The 25,141-nt window shown below is 37.6% G+C and overlaps 1 protein-coding gene across 3 annotated transcripts in view; it reads right to left on the bottom strand.

The window, feature by feature from the left end:
• DppIII (dipeptidyl peptidase 3) overlaps window positions 1–25,141 on the bottom strand; it is a 200,010-nt gene that overhangs the window by 130,116 nt on the left and 44,753 nt on the right. For all 3 annotated transcript variants that reach the window (XM_068228838.1, XM_067152443.2, XM_068228837.1), the window contains exons 7-8: window positions 14,211–14,341; window positions 2,440–2,693 (exon numbers count right to left, since the gene is read on the bottom strand). In XM_068228838.1, coding sequence (XP_068084939.1) covers window positions 2,440–2,693; window positions 14,211–14,341 — 385 coding nt within the window. The remainder of the gene's footprint in view (window positions 1–2,439; window positions 2,694–14,210; window positions 14,342–25,141) is intronic.

Below are 25,141 nucleotides of genomic sequence, written 5' to 3'. Positions count from 1 at the left end.
TTGAATCCAAAAAGAAGTCATGGGAAGATTTTGGTAATAACCTGGAAAGGCTAGGTCAAGCAGCAGGGAAACCTTTCTGGACAGTAATAAAGAATCTTAGGAAGGGAGGGAAAAAGTAAATGAACAGTGTTTTGAGTAATTCAGGTGAACTCATAATAGATCCCAGGGAATCACTGGAGAGGTGGAGGGAATATTTTGATCATCATCTCAATGTAAAAGGAAATCATCCTGGTGGTGTTGCAAACAGCCAAGCTCATGGGGAGGAGGAAAATGATGTTGGTGAAATTATGCTTGAGGAAGTGGAAAGGATGGTAAAAAAAACTCCATTGTCATAAGGCAGCAGGAACAGATGAAATTAGACCTGAAATGGTGAAGTATAGTGGGAAGGCAGGGATGAAATGGCTTCACAAAACAGTAAAATTAGCGTGGAGTGTTGGTAAGGTACCTTCAGATTGGACAAAAGCAGTAATTGCACCTATCTATAAGCAAGGGAACAGGAAGGATTGCAACAACTATCGAGGTATCTCATTTATTAGTATACCAGGCAAAGTATTCACTGGCATCTTGGAAAGGAGGGTGCGATCAGTCGTTGAGAAGAAGTTGGATGAAAACGAGTGTGGTTTCAGACCACAGAGAGGCTGTCAGGATCAGATTTTCAGTATGCGCCACGTAACTGAAAAGTGCTACGAGAGGAATAGGCAGTTGTGTTTATGTTTCGTAGATCTAGAGAAAGCATATGACAGGGTACCGAGGGAAAAGATGTTCACTATACTGGGGGACTATGGAATTAAAGGTAGATTATTAAAATCAATCAAAGGCATTTATGTTGACAATTGGGCTTCAGTGAGAATTGATGGTAGAATAGGTTCTTGGTTCAGGGTACTTACAGGGGTTAGACAAGGCTGTAATCTTTCACCTTTGCTGTTCGTAGTTTACATGGATCATCTGCTGAAAGGTATAAAATGGCAGGGAGGGATTCAGTTTTTTTTTTGCTAGTTGCTTTACGTCGCACCGACACAGATAGGTCTTTTGGCGACGATGGGACGGGAAAGGGCTAGGAGTTGGAAGGAAGCGGCCGTGGCCTTAATTAAGGTACAGCCCCAGCATTTGCCTAGTGAAAATGGGAAACCTCGGAAAACCATTTTCAGGGCTGCCGACAGTGGGGTTTTAACTTACTATCTCCCGAATACTTGATACTGGCCGCACTTAAGCGACTGCAGCTATCAAGCTCGGTAGGGATTCAGTTAGGTGGAAATGTAGTAAACAGTTTGGCCTATGCTGACGACTTGGTCTTAATGGCAGACTGTGCCGAAAGCCTGCAGTCTAATATCTTGGAACTTGAAAATAGGGGCAATGGGCAATGAGTATGGTATGAAAATTAGCCTCTCGAAGACTAAATTGATGTCAGTAGATAAGAAATTCAACAGAACTGAATGTCAGATTGGTGATACAAAGCTAGAACAGGTCGATAATTTCAAGTATTTAGGTTGTGTGTTCTCCCAGGATGGTAATATAGTAAGTGAGATTGAATCAAGGTGTAGTAAAGCTAATGCAATGAGCTCGCAGTTGCGATCAGCAGTATTCTGTAAGAAGGAAGTCAGCACCCAGATGAAACTATCTTTACATCATTTTTTTTCAGACCAACTTTGCTTTACGGGAGCGAATGCTGGGCGGACTCAGGATATCTTATTCATAAGTTAGAAGTAACAGACATGAAAGCAGCAAGAATGATTGCTGGTACAAACAGGTGAGAACAATGGCAGGAGGGTACTCGGAATGAGGAGATAAAGGCTAATTTAGAAATGAACTCGATGGATGAAGCTGTATGCATAAACCGGCTTCGGTGGTGGGGTCATGTGAGGCGAATCAAGGAGGATAGGTTACCTAGGAGAATAATGGACTCTGCTATGGAGGGTAAGAAAAGTAGAGGGAGACCAAGACGACGATGGTTAGACTCGGTTTCCTACGGTTTAAAGATAAGAGGTATAGAAGTAAATGAGGCCACAACACTAGTTGCAAATCGAGGATTGTGGCGACGTTTAGTAAATTCTCCGAGGCTTGCAGACTGAACGCTGAAAGGCATAACAGTCTATAATGATAATGTATTTATGTAATAAATAAATAAATAAATAAATAAATAAATAAATAAATAAATAAATAAATAAATAAATAAATAAATAAATAAATAAATAAATAAATAAATACATAAATAAATAAATGTATGTTCAGAATTTAAACAGTCTGTCTCATTTCATATGGTATAAATTAGAAAGATTATTGCTTTAATAATTATAAAATATAACTCAATAATAATAATAATAATAATAATAATAATAATAATAATAATAATACGAAGAAGAAGAACTCACTTTTATAACAGGTCACCATGAAGGGCTAAATTCTGATATTTTCAAGTGAATAAAATTCAGACTCACTCACAATTGGGAATGTTAATACCAGCAGGTATGCCACTTCCAGCAAAGGTCAACACATCCAACGATGTGAAGTCTGGTCTCAAAAAGGCATCTTTTTCAAAGGATTTAGGCCAGGGAAGTTCTAATAACAGCCCTTCAGCTTGGTTCACCAGTTGAGCAAACTTAGCAGACATTTTCTTGTTCACCATAGCCACAAATCCTTCAAACTCCCCCCGCATTCCAGCAGGATCTCGGTAGGTTTCTATAAATCCTATGTAGCTGCAAAAGTAAAATACACTGAATAACTGTTGTTAAAAAGGAAAATCTTCCTTTTCATTCATAAAAACAGATAAATATTAGTAATCAACCACTACAGATTGCTTAAAGGTGAGATACCTTATATGTACTGTATCTGAATAGTATCTTACAACAATACAGCAAGGGTTTAGTTCTATGCTGAACATTAATAATGCAAGCAACTTTCTAGCATGCAGCTAGCAATGTGATTATTACAGCAGAAAACTAACCAGATGACATTACTTCCAAAACTAAAATTCTCAAACTCTCAACGCTGACTGACATATGACACACAGGTGCCAACAATATTTCTAACCTTGGATGAACACAAGGATGTAGTTCCATGTCTCAACTGGCATTGTCCTTAGAAGCAAAGGAACCCTGCCAGTAGATTTTGTGCTAGGTCAAAGAACACTTTTTTTTAATGGACAAAATTTTGGCACTCCTGCATATCTAAAGTATGTTTCTGAAAGGTTATTCAACATGATTACAGCATTATTAATATTGATTTGACATAGCAAATAGTGATGTGAAGAGCCTAATATTTCAATTCCTTTAAAAATCATGCCAGCGTTTTCCGGGCTTGTAGGCCGTGGTCCAGGAGTGAGTGAATGTCCCGACGTTTCACCGAAGACTGCGTTCGGCATTGTCAAGGATTCCGACTGACTTCGATAGCAGCGAAGCTCTCAGTGGAATGAAGTGCTGTTGTAATTCCACCTCATTATATAGTGCAGGATGCAGTACGCTGCTCGCCTATTGGCTGCCATGGTGGTGGCAGGGGGGGGGGGGGGGGGGCGGTCGCTGATTGGCTGTTCTTCGGCCAATGGTTGAAGAGTTAGGGAGCCCGGTGTACATTGACCTGCCTCAGCAAAGACAGGCAACTGATCACCCATTGCTTTTTTCTGGTCTGCCGCGGCTACTGTGTCCTTCAGGATTTAAAGCTTTCAGGACTGGAAACCAGGCTTTGTTTACCTGTTTAGATTCCTCCTTACGGTTGAAGCTGTTGGTGTGCTTCAGGATTTCAATGGCTTCCCTCTGTAGCCTGGCGTGATAAGACACAGTAGTCGACAGGACTTCGGTGTCACTGTACTGTATGTCAAGGCCTGCTAGCTCTATCTGTCTGTCCTAGCCAGCTATGTCTGTTATACTCCTTCAATCGTGTGGCGATGCTGCGTTTGGTAGTGCCTACGTACACCTGGCCGCAGCTGCACGGGATCTTGTAGACACCTGCTGTGGAGAGAGGACAGCGCTTGTCTTAGGCAGATCTAAGCAGTTCCTGGGTTTTCTTCATTGGCCTGTATATGGTTTTAACCCCATGGGGCTCCAGTAGCCTCCCTACTCTGTCAGTTATTTTCTCAATGTACGCCAGAAAGGCTTTAGCTGCCTGCTGCTCCTCTTCTTTCTTCTTGGTTGCTGGACGTCTGGGATGGAGTGCTCGCTGGATATCTTTATGGCTGTACTCGTTAGCGAGTAGGGCCCTATTGATGTGGCTGAGTTCCTTGTTTAAGTGCTGAGGTCGACAAATTCTCTTAGCACGGTCGGCTAGCGTCTTAATCACTCCGTATTTTTGTCGCGGGTGGTGGTTGGACGTCTTCTGAAGATAACGGTCTGTGTAGTTCAGCTTGCGGTATACTGTATGTCCCAAGTTTAAATCGGCAGTCTTCATTACCAGAACATCGAGGAAAGGAAGCTTCCCCTAGTTTTCTCTCTCCATAGTAAACTGAATATTGGTGTTAATGCTATTCAGATGCTGTAGAAACAGCTGTAATTGTTCCTTTCCGTGGCTCCAGATCACAAAGGTGTCATCTACGAAGCGCAGCCACACCTTAGGTTTCAGTGGTCGGTCTCAAGTGCTGTTTCTTCAAACTTTTCCATATAGAAATTTGCTATCACTGGACTCAAGAGGACTCCCCATGGCGATGCCGTCCACTTGTTCATAGAAATTGCCATTCCACAGGAAATAGCTTGTCGTGAGGCAGTGCTTGAACAAGTTGGTAATGTCCTCGGGAAAAATCTGAGTGATGTGGTCCAGGGCCTCATTCACAGGTACCTTAGGTAAGAATGAGACCATGTCAAAGCTGACAAGCAGGTCTTCAGCTTCTAACTGGATGTTATTCAGCTTTTCTACGAAGTGGCCCAAATCTCTGACGTACGACTGTGTGCCACCAATGTAGGGTTGTAGTAAGGTGGCCAGATGTTTAGCAATATCGTAGTTCGGTGATCCAATAGCACTCACGATGGGTCATAGAGGTACATTGTCCTTGTGTATCTTGGGTAAGCCATATAGCCTCAGAGGTAGAGCTTCCCTTCTGGATATTTCCCTCTTCACACTGCCTGGCAATGAAGAGGCCTTAATAAGGCTGTTGGTGTTACAAAGAACCCGATTGGTTGGATCTACTGTCTGCAGTAGGTCTCTGGGTCCAAAATCTCCGACATCTTCGCAGTGTAATCATTAGTAGCCATGATGACAGTGGCATTCCCTTTATCCGCGGGAAGACTGAGTACACTCTCGTCCATGTTCAGAGTTTTGATGGCCTTCCTCTCTTGAGCCGTGAGGTTGCTCTTCGGTGCTGGTGACTTTCTCAGTATCTGTCAGACTTCGTGGTGGATTTCTTCTGCCTGGTCAGATGGTAAATTGCGAATAGCAGCTTCGATATTCGCGACAATCTCCTCTATGGGAATTGAAGGAGCGGTAACCGCAAAGTTTCCTCCTTTAGCCAGTGGAGAGGTTTCTGCCTCTGACAGGCAACGGTTGGTCAGGTTGATGATTGTCCGTGAGGTATCCAAGGTAGGAATAGTTTTAGGCGCGGGACGGTTCTGTTGATATCGCTCAAACTTATTCTTCTGCTGGTTGGTCTGTCGAAGTCATGGAAGAGTAAGTGATACGATCTGCTTTTCCCCAGTCCTGTGGTGAGAGTGTGGTGCTCAGAAGATAATGCAGCTGTAAAAGTGCCTGGGACATCGGACCATGGTTTGACGAGAGAATCAAACGTGGTACCAAGGTGGACATCACAACATCCGACTACAGGGAACTCAACGTGTAGCTCCCTGAACTACACGTTCTCCAATCCAGTCCAGTGTTCCAGTAATACAGGGGATATAAGTGCTTTAAAAACTTTGTGGTTCCACCAGACTAACTTTTCATTTGTGGAACAGTAAAATCAGTGATTTTGGCGTGGGTAGCTCGACGAACACTATAAACTTAAACTAGAATCATTCGGTCTAATGCAACTGTTTAAAGGTCAAGACTGAACTTTACAAGAAAAACTTTATTTTCTACTTTCACAATTTTGCGAATCTCAGTGTTAAATTTAGGTAAACTATAAGCATAGATTTGCGTTTCAAATGCTATAAACTCAAAAACAGAATTCAAGTGATAAAATATTTTATTTTCCATTCACTAAATGAACTTATTTCAAGAGAGACATTATCAGAAGAATTCATTACCCTAACCCTTTTGCTCTCAGGCTATTTTCACCAGTCAAGCCCAAAATACTCAGACCATTTTTCATGATTGTGCATGTTAAAATGAAAAAAAATGTTGTATAAAGAAATCGCCAGATACAAAATTTTTAAAAATCACAATAGTACACTATTCAATATAGTTTTAGGAAAAAAATCCTAATTTGTTCATGGCATATTTTACTACAAAAAAATTGAGAATTAGAAAATATATTTCAAAAAATAAAAATTGGTTTTCAAATACTAAAAAAGTAATCTGTTCTTTAGTTATATCGTTGTTCAGTCTTTCTGAAAATAAGAGCATGTAATTCTGTATAACATGATATAACTTTGTTTTTTGTATTCTTATTTAGTCGTGAGTTATAGCATTTGACATAAAGAAATGTACACGTACCTTCCGGGGTCAGCATTTGTGTTTTGGAAGATATTCTCCTGTTATCACTACCAGTAAAATCCGAATCACTCTTCTTCTTTATCTACAGATTTTTCCACACCTGTGGGGTTGCGGGTGTGAACTGTGTCGCACATGTGGATATGGCTCTGTTTTATGGTCGGATGCCCTTGCTGACACCAATCCTGTATGGAGGCATGTAATCACTATAAGCGTGTTTCTGTGGTTGTTTGTAGTGTAGTGTGTTGTCTGAATATGAAGAGGAAAGTGTTGGTAAAACACAAACACCCAGTCCCAGTGTCAGAAGAATTAATCAAAGGCGATTAAAATCCCCGACCCGGCCGGAAATCAAACCCGTGCCCTCTGAACCAAAGGCCTCAACGCTGACCATTCATCTAATGAATCGGACTAAAATCCTAATCACAATCGGCTATAAAGTCACTGTCATCATCTAAACCATCTAAATAATCCAAAACACTGGAATTATTTAGCCTAGAACTTGACCCAGCCATTTAAAAAAATTAGGCCTACTTGTGGCACAAAAATCAAATAACGCGAAATGTTAAACTAAACTTCACTTGAGAACACCAATAAATGTTCAATATATAAACAAAATATAATAAACAATAAATTACTATTAAAATGGAAACAATAAAACGAAGGAAAACAAGTATTTTGAAGCTTAAAGGAGACTATACCGCAAGCAGCACACTTCAACTCGCCATGCAGTAAACATATGCGGTTTGATAACTTCATTTGTTCCAAACAGATGAGCTTAGTGTCTCTATCTCGCAAGAAAAGTGTAAACTAAATCCAAAAGCTACTATTGCTGTCATTTCCTGACATCTGGGAGTCCATTAAGGTACTAATAAAATCATCCAAACACAGAGCTGATAGATCGGTACGTTGAGTGTTTTAAGCAATACCACTCGAACCGATAGATCGGCTCGCTGAGCGTATAAGAGTTAAGATACAATTTATTTTCATTTAGGAATAATTCTAAAGACTTGGAGAAAAGTTCATCATTTTGACAAGCCTATGTGCATGATAAATACTTTACTTTCGATAACTAGCCATTTTCAATATAGAAATCATTATCAAGAAAAATGATAGGGAATTAACCTTTCGAGTTCAATAGAAAGAATAAATGTTATTAAAGAAAAATATACCATCATTCCGCACATACCTCTCTGTACTGCTTCATAAGAACCCGAAACCCCGTTGACAAACCTCATGCCTAATTGTTCCTGGTACAGTATATATTTTTGTCCACAGGTTTGTGCTATTTATGTGCAAGTATCTGCTTGTTATTATGTGTCTTGTGTTGTTTAATTACGGGATTATTAGCTCGATAGCTAATTTGCTGGTGACCCAGTTCTGTCTGGTCCAATATGCATATGAGTGCAGACTCATATAGTAGAATCAGTGTTTTATTTTTAAGATAATGTTGGGGAACCACCCTGTACCAATGTGTTTTATTATGTGTATCCTATTATGTCGGAGTGTAAATTTAGATAATTATTTTGTACTAGTGTATTAGTATTTCCTCAACATTACATGAACGGTTGAAATTGATGCCCAAGGGCAAATGGACTTTGGTACTTCATTATTATTTGGTACTTCATCATTATTACGCAACACAGATCGAATCCACATGCAAATATAATTTGTAACTTTATTTTCGGGTCGTTGCTCACTTTTCCTTTTAGATTTTTATATTTTGTTATGTATTTCGTTTCAAGTGCGAGTCACAGTTGTACGACCGATTTTGGGGGTCGAGTTTACTAAGTTTATCTTGATTTTCAATTAGTATGGACCATATTTATGTTTTTGGACCAATAAATCCATTCTATCCCTTATATATATTTCTCATTTCAAGATATGCCTCCATATCTCCTGTCCATATACTAATTAGTATAAGAGTATTTATTCTTTCAGCCATTTTCGGACATCACCACGCGCTCAACCACCCCTCTGAGTTAGCCAGATTTAAGGACAGGAAAGGTGCAGTATAGAGATAATGTACAAAATGTATTATGCACCTATATTGACCTATGTGGCCGAGACCTGGACAATGATAAGTAGGGTGGAGAATAGAATTCATTCCAGTGAAATGAAATACCTACGAAGTATGACAGGAAAGACGAGGAAAGACAGACTGAGAAACGAAGATGTGAGAAAGGAGGTCAGAATGGAAAGCTTAAATGAGAGAATTGATAGGAGTAAACTACGATGGTTTGGATATGTAAAGAGGATGGTAGAGGAAAGAATACCAAAACAGATGACGGAAATGAAGTTCAAGGAAAAGAGAGCGAGAGGGAGACCTAGAACAACGTAGACCGATTAAATAAAGAGAAGTAAAAAAAGAAAAAACATGGACTCGGAAAAAATTATGGAAGAGGAATGGTGGATGGGAGAGAGGAAGGTGGAGAAATGCCATAAATACCCCGATTCGGCAGGAGCTAGATAAGGGGAAAGGAGGATGATAATGTCACTACTACTGGTTTAATCATTCCTATCCTGATGTTTTACGCACTGCCCGAGAAATCTTGGGAACAGAAGCAGCTTTTGGGTGGTTAGCCCGTGTGCATTTGCAGAGTTTCGCCCAGACGTGAAATTTGGGCTCATCACTTAGATTGGCACGCCCCTCCAAGACCCTGAAACTGCCCTAGATTTGAACATACATCTTAAGTATGTAATAAAGTTTAACTTCTTCAAAGTACAAATCATTAACTGCTTAGGGTCATTCAGTGTCTGTATTTCTCAAGATCTTCATATACTTTGTTTTCTCTTGATTTATACCCAGCTTTGCTGTTAATGCTACTTTCTGTAGTAGAGTGAACTGTTTCTTCAATATGTTCACAGATCATCCAGGTAACAGAACACACAGGCATAAGCCAGATATTGCCTTGTTCTGATAAATATTGTTCCATTTGGACTTATGTTTGAGTTTCTTATGATTTTGTGCAACTGTAGATTAAACAGGATAATTGACAATGTATGTTTTAAAATTCTTTTCACATGAAATTATGAATTTATGATTTTCTTAACGTCTTTCAAGTCAGATTCAGTTTCTTTTTTTAATTCCTCGATTCTGTACAGTTTTATATCCACAGAAACATATGCCTATTTAAAAATCTCTGAAAATAAATTAAAATCAAGGCCATATTCAAACAATTTCTATTTATCCTTCAAAACTGAAATTAACTGTATGCTGTTGATCATCCTGACAAAATAATCATTGGTCCTGCAGGATTAAATTGTTGAGAAACTGGGAAGATAGATTCCAAATTGATCCAGTCACAATGCTTTGTAACAAAACACAATTAAAATGAATGCTTCTTATTATTACTTTAAGTTCTAAGGATTCAGAAGTCCCAGCAGCAGTTGTCTGAACCAGATTTTTAATAAGAACCCAGTAATTCAGAATTGTTGCAATAAGAATATACAGTACAGTTAGTTTTGTCAATTTAGATAGACTGTTTAACATACTCTCACGGATATAGATATCAGCCATACAAACGAGGAACCCACCCCACTCTGAGATTAGGGAAAGCACAACATTATTAAAATCATTGCCACACTACATCTACTGTAGTTTGCATGCACAATATTAGCTACTAATGGAAAATCCTGTCCACAAGAGAACAATTTACCCTTGGGTGGTAAGAAAATAATCTACCCCTGAATAGGAAGATCTACAGGAGTTATATCTCACAAAGTGGTCATAGTCTGAGTTAACAAAATGATCAAAGCAGACTCTTTAACTTGCACCAAATGAAGAACAATCACTGTGCTTATCACAAACGCTCACTCCATGCAAGTCAAAAGTGAGCACCGTCAATGTAGTGAACCATTCATTTTATTATATCAGTTGTCAACATAATTTACCTCTCTTACAAAAACTTACTATATAACATCTTCTATTACTGATTATTTTTTATTTATTAATATCTAATCTTTTATTATTTCATGACAATCGTCAATAAATTATATGTATGTAATAGCTATTTTTTATTGTAATGTTAATTCATAAGACACTAACAGTCAATAGCCTGGCACGATACAAAGGACAAGATCCCTCTGTGGGTGAGGCAGTAGAATACATCCATGGTGTCCCCTGCCTATCATAAGAGGCGACTGAAAGGGGGACCAGGGGCTCTGAACTTTTAAGCGTGGGTTGGCGACCACGGTTCCCTTACTTGAGTCTGGCATTGCTATTAATTACTTCCGTCAGGTTCCTTGCTTTTATCTTTCCAATACGACCTCCCTTGGTTAACTCGTGTTCTTTTCTGAGCCTGACTGTATTAGGTTCGCAAGGTCTACAGAGTATTTAATTTTCATGCCCTTTGTGCCCTTGTCTTTTTTTTTTACCTCTTCCGTTTTCATTTCTGATTAGTGTTAATAGAGAATGGTTCCCCAGATGTACTTCCTCTTAAAACAGTAATCATGACTACCGAAGACAAAGAAGTGTTCAGTAAGAGAATAATCCCTTCTGTCACAGCCAGGATAATGCTAGAAAGATAAAGTGCAGGGAGTTGTATTATGCAAATAACCTATCTTCATAAAGAAAATAGAGAATATTACTCATACTATTTCATGGAGTTGTATTTCTCCAAAATTTGTGTGGCATCTCCTCAAAATATGATTTCTCATAAGGTCAATTTGAAAAGAAGATGTGATGGGGTGTTACTTATCCATTATAAAGAGATGTGTATGTGCTTGTCCTTGATCACAGGTACAGTATGTGCATATTAGCTGTCTCATAACCTCCGCAGAGAGACAATTTGTAGAATTTATTTTGTCATTGTTACTTTACTGGAGCTGTCTTGTAACCTGTTAATTTATTTCTGTACCTGGGAAACCTTCAGAAGAGGGATGAGTAGATTCTCTATAGTAAATATGAGCAGTTCTGTACTTCTTTAAAGTATGAGGAAGCATTTAGTTTATTAAAACTTCTTGTGTTCTTTTATTTAATTGTACAAGTTTGTCCATTGCAACTTAGAAGCCTCAAAAGCACATTTACAGGTTTGGCTAAGGTAATGCCTACCATGTCAATTGGATTCCCGAATTAACAGACTTGACCCACAATAATTAACTTTAACAATCATAACATTCAATTTATTTTTGAATTTATATTTAATTTACTTGGAAGGCTGTCTTCCTTGCATCCACAATACGTAGTCAAATAATCTAATTATATCGTGGAGTTTCAGAAGGACTGTACAGCCGCTCATACAAAGAATGAGAGCATGATATTGTAAAAGTTCTTCACACATACACTTATAACATGCATTATGTCACACCAACACAGATAGGTCATATGGGGATGATGGAATAAGAGAGGGCTAGCAGTGGGAGGAAGCGACTGTGGCCTTAAGTAAGGTACAGCTCTTGCCTGGCTCCGCGGTGTAGGGGGCAAAGCGTCCGCCTGTCACTCGGCAGCCCCGGGTTCGATTCCCGGCCGGGTCAGGAGTTTTTAATTGTAATGATTAATATCCCTGGCCTGGGGACTGGGTGTTTGTGATGTCCTTAATCTTCCTTTCCTCACAGACAACATTCCACACTACCGCCATTCCAATTACACACAGGTTCATACAATATGGTGCTGTAGGGGCAAAAGATCCACATGGGTCGACGCCGCGAACAAATAGCATTTTTATTTACAAATAAAATAATAAATAAGGTACAGCTCAAGCATTTGCCTGGTGTGAAAATGGGAAACCATGGAAAACCATCTTCAGGGGTGCTGACAATAGGGTTCGAACCCACTATCTCCTGAATGCTATGTGATCCAAACCGTACAGACATTTGCATGGTGATACACTTTTCTTAGAAACAATTGAACATTTAGATATAATGTTTGCTGTGGGTATCCGTAGGGTTCATTTCTATATGGGAGGTGAATTATATTTTGATATTCATTAAAATTAAGTCTGATAAAATACTGAATGCAAGGATGCGCTCATTTTTTCTTTGAGTGACTATGCACATTTTTCTTCTTCTTCTTCTTCTTCTTCTTCTTCTTCTTCTTCTTCTTATTATTATTATTATTATTATTATTATTATTATTATTATTATTATATATTCGTTTAGCCCCTTAAGGAGCACGTGGAACCATTAAATAGCACTGGTATTCTTCATCTTCTTGTTCTTCTTATCTTCCCAAAACTTCCTCATCCTTTCACTATGGGCCTGCCGTTTTTCTTGTGTCCATGAGTTTTCGAGTTTCAAGCTTTTCTCAGATGGATTCTTGGGTGCAAATTTATGGCTGTTGATCTTTAGTCTGTATGTATTCCTTGTGGTTGCCATTGGATTATCATTATTATTATTATTATTATTATTATTATTATTATTATTATTATTATTATTATTATTATTATTATTATTTTCTAGCCTATTTCAATCCACTGCTGGATGTAGGCCTCTTCCATAAGCTTCCATCGTCTTCGGTCTTGAGCCACTTGGAACCAGCGTGTTTCAGTCAACAGTTTTATGTCATCGAGCCATCTCTTCTGGGGTCTTCCAATGCCTCTTGTAGCCTGTTGTAGTCTTGTCGAGCTATGTGCCCTACCCATTGCCATCTTAGTCTTGCTACTCTTTCCAAGATGTCTGTTACATTCGTTCTTCTCCTGATGTCCTCTGAACGGATCTTATCCCTAAGAGTGATCCCTAGAATCTGTCGCTCCATGGCTCGTTGTGTTCGCTGAAGCTTGCAAGCACTTGCCTTAGTCAGGGTCATCGTCTCCAGACTGTAAGTAGTAACTGGCAGCATGCATATATTATAAACCTTGGTCTTCAGGTTAATTGGAACATTCTTGTTGGTCAAGATGAATCTTAGTTTTCAGAATGCTATCCAACTCATACCTATTCTGCAAGGAATTTCTGCACGTTGATTGTCTTTTCCAAGTTTTATCTTGTGTCCAAGATAGATGTACACATCAACAGCTTCTATATATTGGTTTCCCATTTTAAGCAGTTGACTGTCTGGGCTTAGTATTTTCATTTTACCAATGTTCATTTCCAAAACAATCTTAGCAGAGGCAGTTTTTAATTCTTGGATCATGTTTTCTAGCTCTTCTAGATTTTTACTTATGCGCACAATGTCATCGGCAAAACGCAGGTGGTTCAAATATAACTCACTATATTTGAGTGACCATACACCTTCTCTTATATACAGAAAATAACATTAGTAAAATACAGTAGTCTTCATATTTTCTTTTTTTACAAGTTGCTTTACGTCGCTCCAACACAGACAGGTCTTATGGCGACGATGGGACAGGAAGGGGCTAGGAATGGGAAGGAAGCAACCGTGGACTTAATTAAGGTACAGCCTCAGCATTTGCCTGGTGTGAAAATGGGAAACCACGGAAAACCATTTTCAGGGCTGCCGACAGTGGAGTTCGAACGCACTATCTCCCGAATACTGGATACTGCCCTCACTTAAGCGACTGCAGCTATCGAGCTCAGTTTCATATTTTTTCATATCTGCCTTAATATGAAGCAAAATAAAGATGATTATTGAATATTACAAGTAATCTTATATTTATTTTTTCCTATAAAAACTGTCAGAAGCAATAATCTACTTTTGAATGATAATAAAGTTATTATAGGTATTATTTTCATTATAATTTCGAATTACTCACGTTTCAATAACGGGCCCGATATCTTTAATCCAGTATCGAGATCCTTCTTTGTGGTCATTTAGTGATCCTGAACTGAAGCTCTTTATATATTGGTCCAACATATTCCGTTCATTGTTATTGGCTGCATATTCCTGTAAAGACAACATAGCACTAAAATTTTTAACATTTCTAGCTCATTAAAATTTTTCATTTAGCTTCTCTATTCTTGGGATGAAGGGATGAAGTAACAAACCACAGTATTTTACACTCTAAAACTGAAAGCACTGATTAAAAGGTATTCATTTTAGTCAAGCTACATTTCAAAATACAGTAAATGGAAGCTAAATAATAAATGAACACACTAATGAAGGCAGTCAAAAAATGTTGTGCATTTAAGGATTAAAACAACCATTTACACACTGCTGAACTATTGAAATTAATTTAGTAAAGAGTGGCATGAGTATTCAGCTATACCAGGTGAATCAGATGTCCCTACCAATATTTTCTTCTGAAGCCCAACAAACGTGTGAGATTGTGGTGAGATCAATATTTCTCTGCTAGTATCCCATATGTTACTGATGCACTTTCAAAATGAAAGTCTAGAACTATGATGAGGTGACACGGAGAAATTATGAAACAGCAAGCTGGTGGAGTAATGTACTCTAAGGCATTCTTAGCCCTAGAACCAGCAAGCATCGATGAATCCTCTGTTTGCCTATTTCTTTAGTGGCAGAGTCAATTTTTCCATGCATTTTTATTTCTTAATTTAGTAGAATTGTTCCACAAACGGATGGCGTGACATGTCTTGCCTTGTGATCCTAGAAGTTTACAGATGTTTCTTACTCATTTTCATCCTTGTATAGTTTCCTTGGAAACAAATGAGCGGCACACTGCTATACGAATCAAAACACATCGTGCTGTACTTGTTATCGCTACCACTCTTATTTTGAGGCTGTAATTATATGTATTAGGGAGTTAAAGCGCACCTTTGTTGTTGATGTAATTTACGTCTACAATATTTTTGTTTTAGTTAGCTTGTATGTAGCATAGCCGTAATAACATTTATGATAACATAAGTTCATACACCCACATGGGTTATAACATGGCTCATAGAAGTTCGTTGGCTGAAAAACTGTGTGTTTGGCTGGACAAAAGTGATGGTTCTGATTCTAAAAACATAGGTGATTTTGTGAGCAATGAAGATGGTGAACAAGGAAATATTAGAGAAATATCTTTTGATACCGATAGTGAAAGTGATGATGACAGTGCTCAACTACCTGCCACCAGCAGATGGTCCAGAGTTATAACTCCTCCACAAGTTGCCTCACATGACTTTCTAGTGGGAAATCCTGGCCCACAAAATACTCCAGGTAACAATGCAATGCCTACTGAGTATTTCTACTTGTTCTTCACAACATAAGTTTGGTCAATGTTAGTGAAGGAAACTAACAAGTATGCCTCAAAATTCCTCTCCGAACACACAGATTACACTAGCCAACATGATTTTGCGGTAAAAGAGAAAATATGTAATTCTTATGGAAATCGCTGTCCTGATTCCGAAAATGATGCTATTTTTTTTTCCTATCACGTCTATTTTTGACGCAATTCGGTTTTTTAGTATCTGCATGAATTTGTAAGATGTAATGTTGAGAGATGTTCTCGCGCAACTATTTTTAGAAAACAATTATGTGATTTGATTTGTTATTGTTTGCATTTTATTATAGGTTTATTGCTGTCTAAATATTCATTTTGTAGTTGGGGGTTTCCTGGTAAATTCATAACAAACTCCCTCAGATACGCAATTGACCGCAAGGTATGTAGGATTGAAAATAAGACAGTTGAGAGTTTGTCTTTCATCTTAGACCACTTGAATAAACAGATAAAGCAGTTTCCTTTCAAAGATAACAGCCCGAAAGTATTATACTCAAGAAGATGAACTTGTATTTTGTATGGATGTTTCAAATCTTCTACGTCAATTGGGAGGGAAAGAGTATGATCTTAGTAACTGGTGTGTTTTTATTGACTCTTCCAAAATAAGTTTAGAGGCTGTTTTGCTTCATAATACAAATGTTCTGGCATCCGTCCACTTGCACACTCCACAAAAATGTATGAAACATACGAGACCTTAAAGTTGGTGCTTGAAAAATTTACATATCATGAGCATGGGTGGCAAATTTGCGGTGATTTGAAGATCATTGGATTGTTGCTGGGACAACAAAAAGGATATATAAAATTTCCCTGTTTCCTATGCGAATGGGAGAGCAGGGCACGGGATAAACATTGGGATACAGTGGATTGGCCAGAACGGAAACAACTACAACCAGGATCCAAAAATTTCTTGAATGTAAGTCTTATTGACCGTGAAAAAATTCTACTTTAACCCTTGCACATCAAATTAGGATTGATGAAACTGTATGTCAAGGCATTAGATAAAAGTAGCCTATGCTTCCAATATTTATCCACTAAATTTCCCCCATTATCAGATGAAAAAATCAAAGAAGGCGTATTTGATGGACCACAGATTCATAAACTGATGAAGGATAAAAATTTCACAGACACGATGACCAAAATTGAGAAAGAGGCATGGAACGCATTCAAAGATGTAGTGACTAAATTCCTTGGCAATATTAAGGACCCTCAATACAAAGAAATTGTAAGGAAAATGTTGGTAAAGTTTAAGGAACTCGGTTGTAATATGAACCTTAAACTCCATTTCTTAGCTTCGCATCTGGATTATTTCCCTCCAAATTTAGGAACTGTCAGTGAAGAACAAGGTGAAACATTTCACCAGGATCTCAAAGATGCAGAACGACGCTATCAGGGACGTTGGGATGTGAATATGATGGCTGATTACTGCTGGTCGATTGCACGAGACGACCCTTCTAGAGATCATTCAAGAACTTCAAAAACCCGGAAATTCCACGGAAAACGGGAAAAGATGGAGGTGTGAATCTAACCTGGATATAATGTAAGTAACAAAACTATGTATGATTAACCATGTAATTTTTATTCAAGGTACAGTTATATTAATTTAAAAGCAACTGTACAGCCGAAACTAAATAGGCGTTTTATGCTTCAGTTTCACGAATTTCAATATACATTAAAAATATAATACAAACCATCTACTTGCTTACAAAGCAGCATTTATGTGTTTTCAAAGCATGCAAAATATGATTACGTTTTGCAAACTGAAATTTATATTAATTTAATCAATACTAAGTATCAAAAATTTTACGTAAGAACAAAATAATATTTTGTAAAATTGCCACTAAACCAGACGTGATATGCCAAAACCAATTGTTTTCTCGAATTCTGCATTAAGAAATTAATAAAAACCCACCTATTTTCGTTTTTACCGCACAAAAAAAGTTTTTTTTGCAGGCTAGTGTTGCTTAACCAACCACCCTCACAGTAGGTATAAAAAGTGAAAGGATGTGACTGTTACAATCTTGAAAATTTTTATTTCACTGTGTTTGAATATGCGACTCACAATTAGAAGGAATAACATTATTGGAACCAAACACCATCACAAAAAATACATTACTTCTCCAGGACCGTGCCTTTGAACTTATAAGCAGATTTCTTCATTTAAATTCTAATGAGCCCATTCGACGTGGCCAAGCTGGATTTGACCCTTGGTACAAAGTTAGGCCTTTTATGGATCACATGAATACGAAGTTCAAACATCATTATGTGCCAGAACAATTTATGTGTGTTGATGAATCAATGATAGGGATGAAGAATTGTGGTGTTTATATACAGTATATATGCCAAATAAGTGTCATTCTAGATTTGGTTTGAAGAAGTTTCAGTTGTGTGAAAGTCATACTTGTTACATAATGTATTTATCATGTGCTATTCAATGTACTGTCACGTCAGGTGCAACAGCTGATAGCATAAAGCTGCACCTTACGTTGTTTTGAAACAAATAGCAATGATGAAAGTAAAATTTCCGTTAGCATCAACGTTCACATCCAAGAGAAAGGGTGGATTGACACGTCATTCAAACAAGACTGGATATGAATGTTTTGGGAAAATCAAGAAGGGTCTCTCCTTCAATGCCTGGCCCTCTTTGTGTTGGACAGTTTTCATGGCCACCTGATGGAAGACACTAAGAAATGATTGGAAACCATGAAAACCGATTCAGTAGTGATTCCTGGTGGATTGACATCAGTACATCAACCCTTGGATGTTTTAATAAATAAACTATTCAAGGACAAAGTGCGAAAACTCTATCAGTGCTGGAGGGCAGAAAGTGTGCACGAACTTACTCCCAACAGGCAGGATTTGGAAACCACATGTGGAACTCGTTTGTGAGTGGACATTGCACGACTTTTTCAAAGGTGATTGAAAAGAGCTTCAAGAAACTGGGAATCACGAATACACTTCCTGCAATGCTGGCAGCAACATCAAAGACAGGAGACTATAAATACAGTATAACCCCGTTTTAACGTGCCTGCTTTTAAGGTATTCCCAATTTTAACGAAGATTTTTGTAAGGCCCAGCCAAATTGCCATAAGCACAATGTTATTTAAACCCCCTTCTAATGAACCCCAATATAAGGAAAGGTCTGATTTTAAGGAATATATTTCACATAAATTACGACCAGTTGTAACGAAAATTTGCGATAAGTTACTTTTTTCTAAACTTGTTTGTAATGTTAATTAACTTCCGTTTTCACATAATCTCAGTCCAAAGTTAATGTGTTAAATTAAAGCGCTCCTTTAGCGGTGTGTGGAACCATGATAAATTTGTGCAGTTTTTGGAAATCACTGTTATCGGCAAGCAGCAGTCACTATCATGCTAGATGCTGTTTGTTAGTCATGTCCACTGAACTGTAGACAGTACCGGAATGACGGCTGTATGGGAGCGAAGTGCAGTTTCCGGCGAGACTAGCTGTACGGCCTAAAGGCATGAATGACTTACGCGTACATGCTGCGAGACACAAGTAACTTCACGAAATATAAACATTTAGGTGGAGGGTCTCTTGCAAATTTCACGTGATTTACAATGAAAGATATATTTCAGAAGATTAAAAGCAATTAGAAACTGAAAAGGCTATGGATATTGAACAAAATGAAAATGTGTTCTAGAAAAAATTACGAAATAAGTAGAAAGTGGCTTACACTGCCTGAACCGTCATCAATACACTCCTAGTGTAAGCCTATGAAATGTAGAGCTGTTCAAGCTCTATAAAAAAAGTCCAGGAAGGCATACACCTATCTCCAACCATTTGACCAACAGAGCGATTTTAGTTCATAGTAGGTGGTAAAAAACCTTTAAAATAAATAAATAAATAAATAAATAAATAAATAAATAAATAAATAAATAAATAAATAAATAAATAAATTAAAAAATAGAGATTTCCCCCAAATTTTACATCCAAATGAAGTGTATAATCTCTAGGACTCATTAAGGATTAAAATAGTCTTTAAAGTACGTAATTTGCATGAACGGTTCGGGAGTTAGGGCCGTTTTAGTCGGGGTGGGTCGCTAGTTAACCTTAAAATATCCATAAAATTGATTAACTTCATATCGTACATCAAGCCTGCGACATTTCTACCGTCATATTTTTCAGCATCCGCAATAACGGCAGTCAATAATAATAATAATAATAATAATAATAATAATAATAATAATAATAATAATAATAATAATAATAATAATAATAATAATAATTTTTAAAATGTATGAATAAACACATAATGAAATTATATATCCTATGTCCAGTCATTATCTGAAAAAGGAGAATCTTCACTAACGATAGTTAAATAGTTATGTCTCTAGTGAAGTCAGCTGCCTTAACCTATAGCCGCAGTGCTGTTACACCGGCTAGGCATTTCTGTCTCGCAGCACCAATTGCTGCTTAGGAATCACGCGGAGCGCGCAGACTGAAGAATATCTGCAGCTTCATTCACTGTTTTTGTTCCTGTGTTGCAAGCTGTGCTACGAGTTACATTTGTGTCTGTGGCAAGTGCTGTACTGCGAGTTACGGCGGACTACGTTCATTATGGCCGCTAAACGTAAGAAGCTGACTCTTCGACAAAAGATCAACATCATTTGTGATGTTGAAAGGGATAGCCAAATACCTTTGTCACAGACGGCAAAAAAATATGACTTGGCACCCTCTACGCTGTTTGGCATCGTGAAGCAGAAGGAATAGAGTAAATTAATGTAATATTTGGGTCCACCTTTTCAATACAAAATGTAAATAGTTTAAATTAGGGACTAGTTTCGACCTAGTCACGGCCATCTTGATAAATAGAGGCCTGTTACCAACAGTTGTGACGTCACGCGTATAGTGGTCACTCTCCGTCGTCGCGTGTAATTCCTATATTGCTGATACGATACATTTTATCATAATGTGAGAAAGAAAATGCAATAATAAGCCCATAAACACATAACATCGAAGAAATACTATCAAAAGAATACATACGAATACACAAATATGTGCACTTGTGACTTCCCCTCTCTGAGAACAATCATCGAACGAGAAATGCAACCATTCAAGCTAAGGGCGCCAATCTTTAAGTTGAGGACTTAAAGATAAAAATTTATAATCAAGCTTGGACGGACTCTTATCACAGGGGTGGGGTGATAGTGCACTAATCATTAAGCAGGAGAATTAGAAATCAAAAGGCTAATTAAGGCAGATTGATTAAAGTGAACTAGAAAAATATTATTTATTATCTTTAATATAAATGACGACGGTTTAACGAGAACTGAATTTAAAATAGAAAATGAATTTAACAAAAAAAATTGAATGACTCTACTTCGCGAAAACTTGCAATATCTTTAACTCGCTTGCTCACCATGTAGTCTTGTTCTGCTGGTCCTTGGAAAGCTTCCATCCTTGTAGCTGGAACATCACCGGTCGTCTTTGAGATCTCTTCATCTGCAGCTAAGTACCATTCCTGCCTTGCAAATTGCACCCACCACTAATTGGAAGATGACTTCAAAACTAACACTCCCTATTATGCTTTATCCCATATATTGGAGATAAGCCCTAAGTCATAGTTAGAAGAACCACCTTGGGTTATATGGAGAGGATACTCAATTAAGAATCCTTCCAACTTTACTGAAAATGTTCTCTGAAGTTTCATTTCTATCTAGATTAATACTACCTATTGATTTAGACTGGTTCAAACCGGTCTCGTAGCCGAGCTGTACGTACTTCCTGATGAGAGTGGCTATACACCCCTCATTCAGAATTTCTAAGTATCGAGACGAAGAATCAAGTAGAGAATCAAGTAGAATAATGTAGAATAATATCGATCAGAATCACGTAGAAGTCTCGTAGAAGATCCGTAGAAGATCCGTAGAAGATGAATCCAAGAGCTCCAACACGCCCTTTTATAACCTACTCTGGCGCTAATTACAGGTCGCTACACGTGGTCCAATCAGATGACACGTCTCTCCCCACTCCAGATATTAGAGTTGACGGGTCTTAACCATGATATCAACTGTTCTTCTATTAGTCCTTTCACTCAGTATCCATGGCAACATGACGCTCCTTTGAAAATATAGGCGGTGATCAGTTTGAATAATTCTGGTCGAAATACGGTAGCTTACGTTAGGACGCGTGAACACGTGCTCGCTTTTCCCAGAACTTGGTGTCTAAATTTGTCCTTCCTTCTTCCTCGGTGATGTGGCAAGATAGAGGAAATCTACTGCAAGTTAATTTTAAACTAATGTCGCAAGAATCTAAGTGAATATTAGGATATTCAGCCCTCGTTTACAAGTCGTAGTTACAAAGTAATGAAATGATAGTGAGCAAATGATTAAACATGAATTATAATACAATTACATACCAAAATAAATATCATGACGTTAAATTCCTGAATTAATTACACATAATAAAATTAACATAATTACACTGTAACGTCTGGAAGGTTACACACTCAAGGTAGTATTTTGCATATTGTAAAATGTTCGACTGAAGGCTACTCACTTGGACTGTACGATGATGGTGAATAAGCGAATGGGTTTCTCTCAAAACAATGTAATTCTTTTATGTTTTTCTGAGCGCAAAAACGTGTTTTCCAAAATATGACAGATCTTGGTCACAACACTCATTAACTCAGCAGCACACACCCACACTTGTCACAGGTTTTTCAACTTTCATTATGAAAACATAGAAAGAAGCATCCCTACGATTTCCACTGTATAAGACTACATCTCTGAATCAGATATCAAGGTCTCAGTTAATGTGTAGCTTCCCACAATTTGAAAAGTAGTATGATGGTCACTAGGCAAATGTTGCTGTCTCTAAAATGCCATTATATTACACTTATTTGAGCACATAGTGTTATTAATTAATGGTATTTGTTTATGAATGACAATTAAGAAAAATATTTGCCATGATATGATAGATCTTAGACATAACACTCATTAACTCTGCAGCACACACCCACACTTGTCACAGAAATTACCAGGTTTTTCGACTTTCATCATCAAAACATTGAAAGAAACATCCCTACAATTACTACTGAATGAGATATCAAGGTCTGAGTTAATGTGTAGCTTTCCACAATTTGAAAAGTATTATGATGGTCACTCGGCAAACTGTTGCTGTCTTTAAATGCCCTTATATTACACTTATTTGAACACATAGTGTTATTAATCATTTTTGAATGAGAGGAAAAATATTTGCCATGATATGATAGATCTTGGACACAACACTCATTAACTCTGCAGCTCACACCCACACTTGTCACAGAAATTACTAGGTTTTTCAACTTCCATTATGAAAACATTGAAAGAAACATCTCTACGATTTCCACTGTTTAAAAATAAATCTTTAAATCAGATATCAAGGCCTGAATTAACATGTAGCCCTCTATAAGAAATCATATCATGCTCACTAGGCGAACTATTGTCTCTAAAATGTCATTATTTTATGCTTGTTTGTGCGCATAGTGTTGTTAGTTATTTCTGAGTAATTGTTACTAAAAATGTTTCCCAAAATGTGGCAGATCTTGGACACAATACTAATGAACACTATACCGCACACACACATTTATCACAGTATTTACAAGTTTCTTCAACTTTCATTTTCAAAAGGTCTGTAAAAACTTTCCTATGACTTCCAGTGTACAAAAAGGAATTTTCAAAATCAGATATCAAGGTCTGAAATAAAGTGTAGCCCTCCACAGCAATTTGAAAAACAAAATCTCTAGGCTGTTTCAACCACCCTCTGCACAGCTTTAGCAAGTATGAATTTGAATCATCATTCAGTCCTACTGTTGACAATTCTTTGTACAAAGTAATAAGTGTTTTATAATCAGCACATCCTTTCACATTTCTTAATAAACAGTGTGAAATATACCCTGCTACATAAAAAAATACTGATGCAGTAATGAAATCAATTTCTAAGTCCCTTGATTTAGTGATAGCCAAATGCAATTCATTAACTCATTAATACAGTTATCTAGAGTTAAGCACATATTTTTTAACTTGTTAACTGTATCCCCTGATGTAGACGAGTTACTAAAAGCTTTCAAATGACTCAGTAAACACGCAAGTGCTGAACATGTGGTACACAGCAGACTATCTCCTAAAATCCAGATATATTTTTCAGAAGGTGTCTTGCAACCATTTAAGCAAACTTATACATTGAAAATTGTAACAGCTATCTCGATACTCGGAATGTCTCTGGTTTGAAGTTTGTAAAACAAAAATTTATCAACATCAATTTTGATAGAATTCAAGTACATTTAGGGTTGTTAACTTACGCAACAAGTCCTCATACTTTGATATCTTGTCTCCTTCACACCATGTCTTGAAGTTTAGTTCCTCTCTCCTTTCTTCTGGCGATTTTTGTTTGGCAGATATTGGTTGAGACATATATGACAGCTGCCCAGGGAATATAGTTGGCACAGCATCGTCAGTTAATTTTATCATTACCCTAGGCACACTTAAAACGGAACCACCTGGTCGTTTTGCAGTATCAACTCGAATTATGTGATTTTCGGAAAAAATGTTTAATACAGACACAGGCATATTTACTGGGTTCAAAATTAACTCAGTGTATAGCATGAATCCATTTAGCTCGCTTTTCCTTATCGCTAGGAAACACAAATGTTGAGATAGCCACCTCCTTATTTGAACGGTAATTGGATGTACATCCAGGCACACTACACTCACACATTATTATAATGATCATGATAAACTTTAGAGTATTTCAGACAATTCATTATAGCTCAGTGGGTTCACCTAACCTATCACATAACCTAGCAATACTTCCTAATATCAGGCTGCTCAAATTAGAATGCTATAGTATTTAACATATACTATTGTTGAAAATACATCCTTTAGTGATGCGTTTTCATACAGTTATCACATACAGTCACCCCTAATAACGTTGAAATAACAACAACATGCTACGAAACCACCATGTAAATAAGAGTCATGCCTCCATATCGCTACACTAAAAGACTGACGTCATCACTATGGAACTGTCATGAGTAGCAGGCCGGAACTTCGAGTTGGCCGTGACCTAGTAATAGGTCACGTCAGCCTAAAGCAAAATTAAAACACAAATAACGAAGAAATTAAACAATGTAAAGACACGTACGGTCTCGTAAAAGTACATACCATGTGAGATATTGTGCAGCACTATGTTAAAAAATAACTCTCTGAAAGAGATTCATAGTAAGTCCAGTGCATATTAAAAAGATGTTATAGATAGGAATCCTTGAGTTGCTGGAATATGCTGGTTCCTTTAAGATGCAGGTAGCCAATTGAAGAACCACTGAGCCGTAGTTACGTCATTTATTTATGAATGAAGTCCAGTGCGCCGTATAGCATTAAAAAGTCCAGTGCGCCGTATAGCATTAAAAAGTCCAGTGCGCACTAAAAAGATGCTATAGAAAATAATTCTTGAGTTGCTGGATAAGGAGATTAGAATATGCTGGCTCCTTTGAGATACTGGTATCCAATTGAAGAACCGC

This window comes from Anabrus simplex, chromosome 8 (genome assembly GCF_040414725.1).
Source record: "Anabrus simplex isolate iqAnaSimp1 chromosome 8, ASM4041472v1, whole genome shotgun sequence".
Taxonomy (NCBI): Eukaryota; Metazoa; Arthropoda; class Insecta; order Orthoptera; family Tettigoniidae; genus Anabrus; species Anabrus simplex.
The sequence above is the reverse complement of the archived record's forward strand: the minus strand, read 5'-3'. Positions and strand labels throughout refer to the sequence as shown.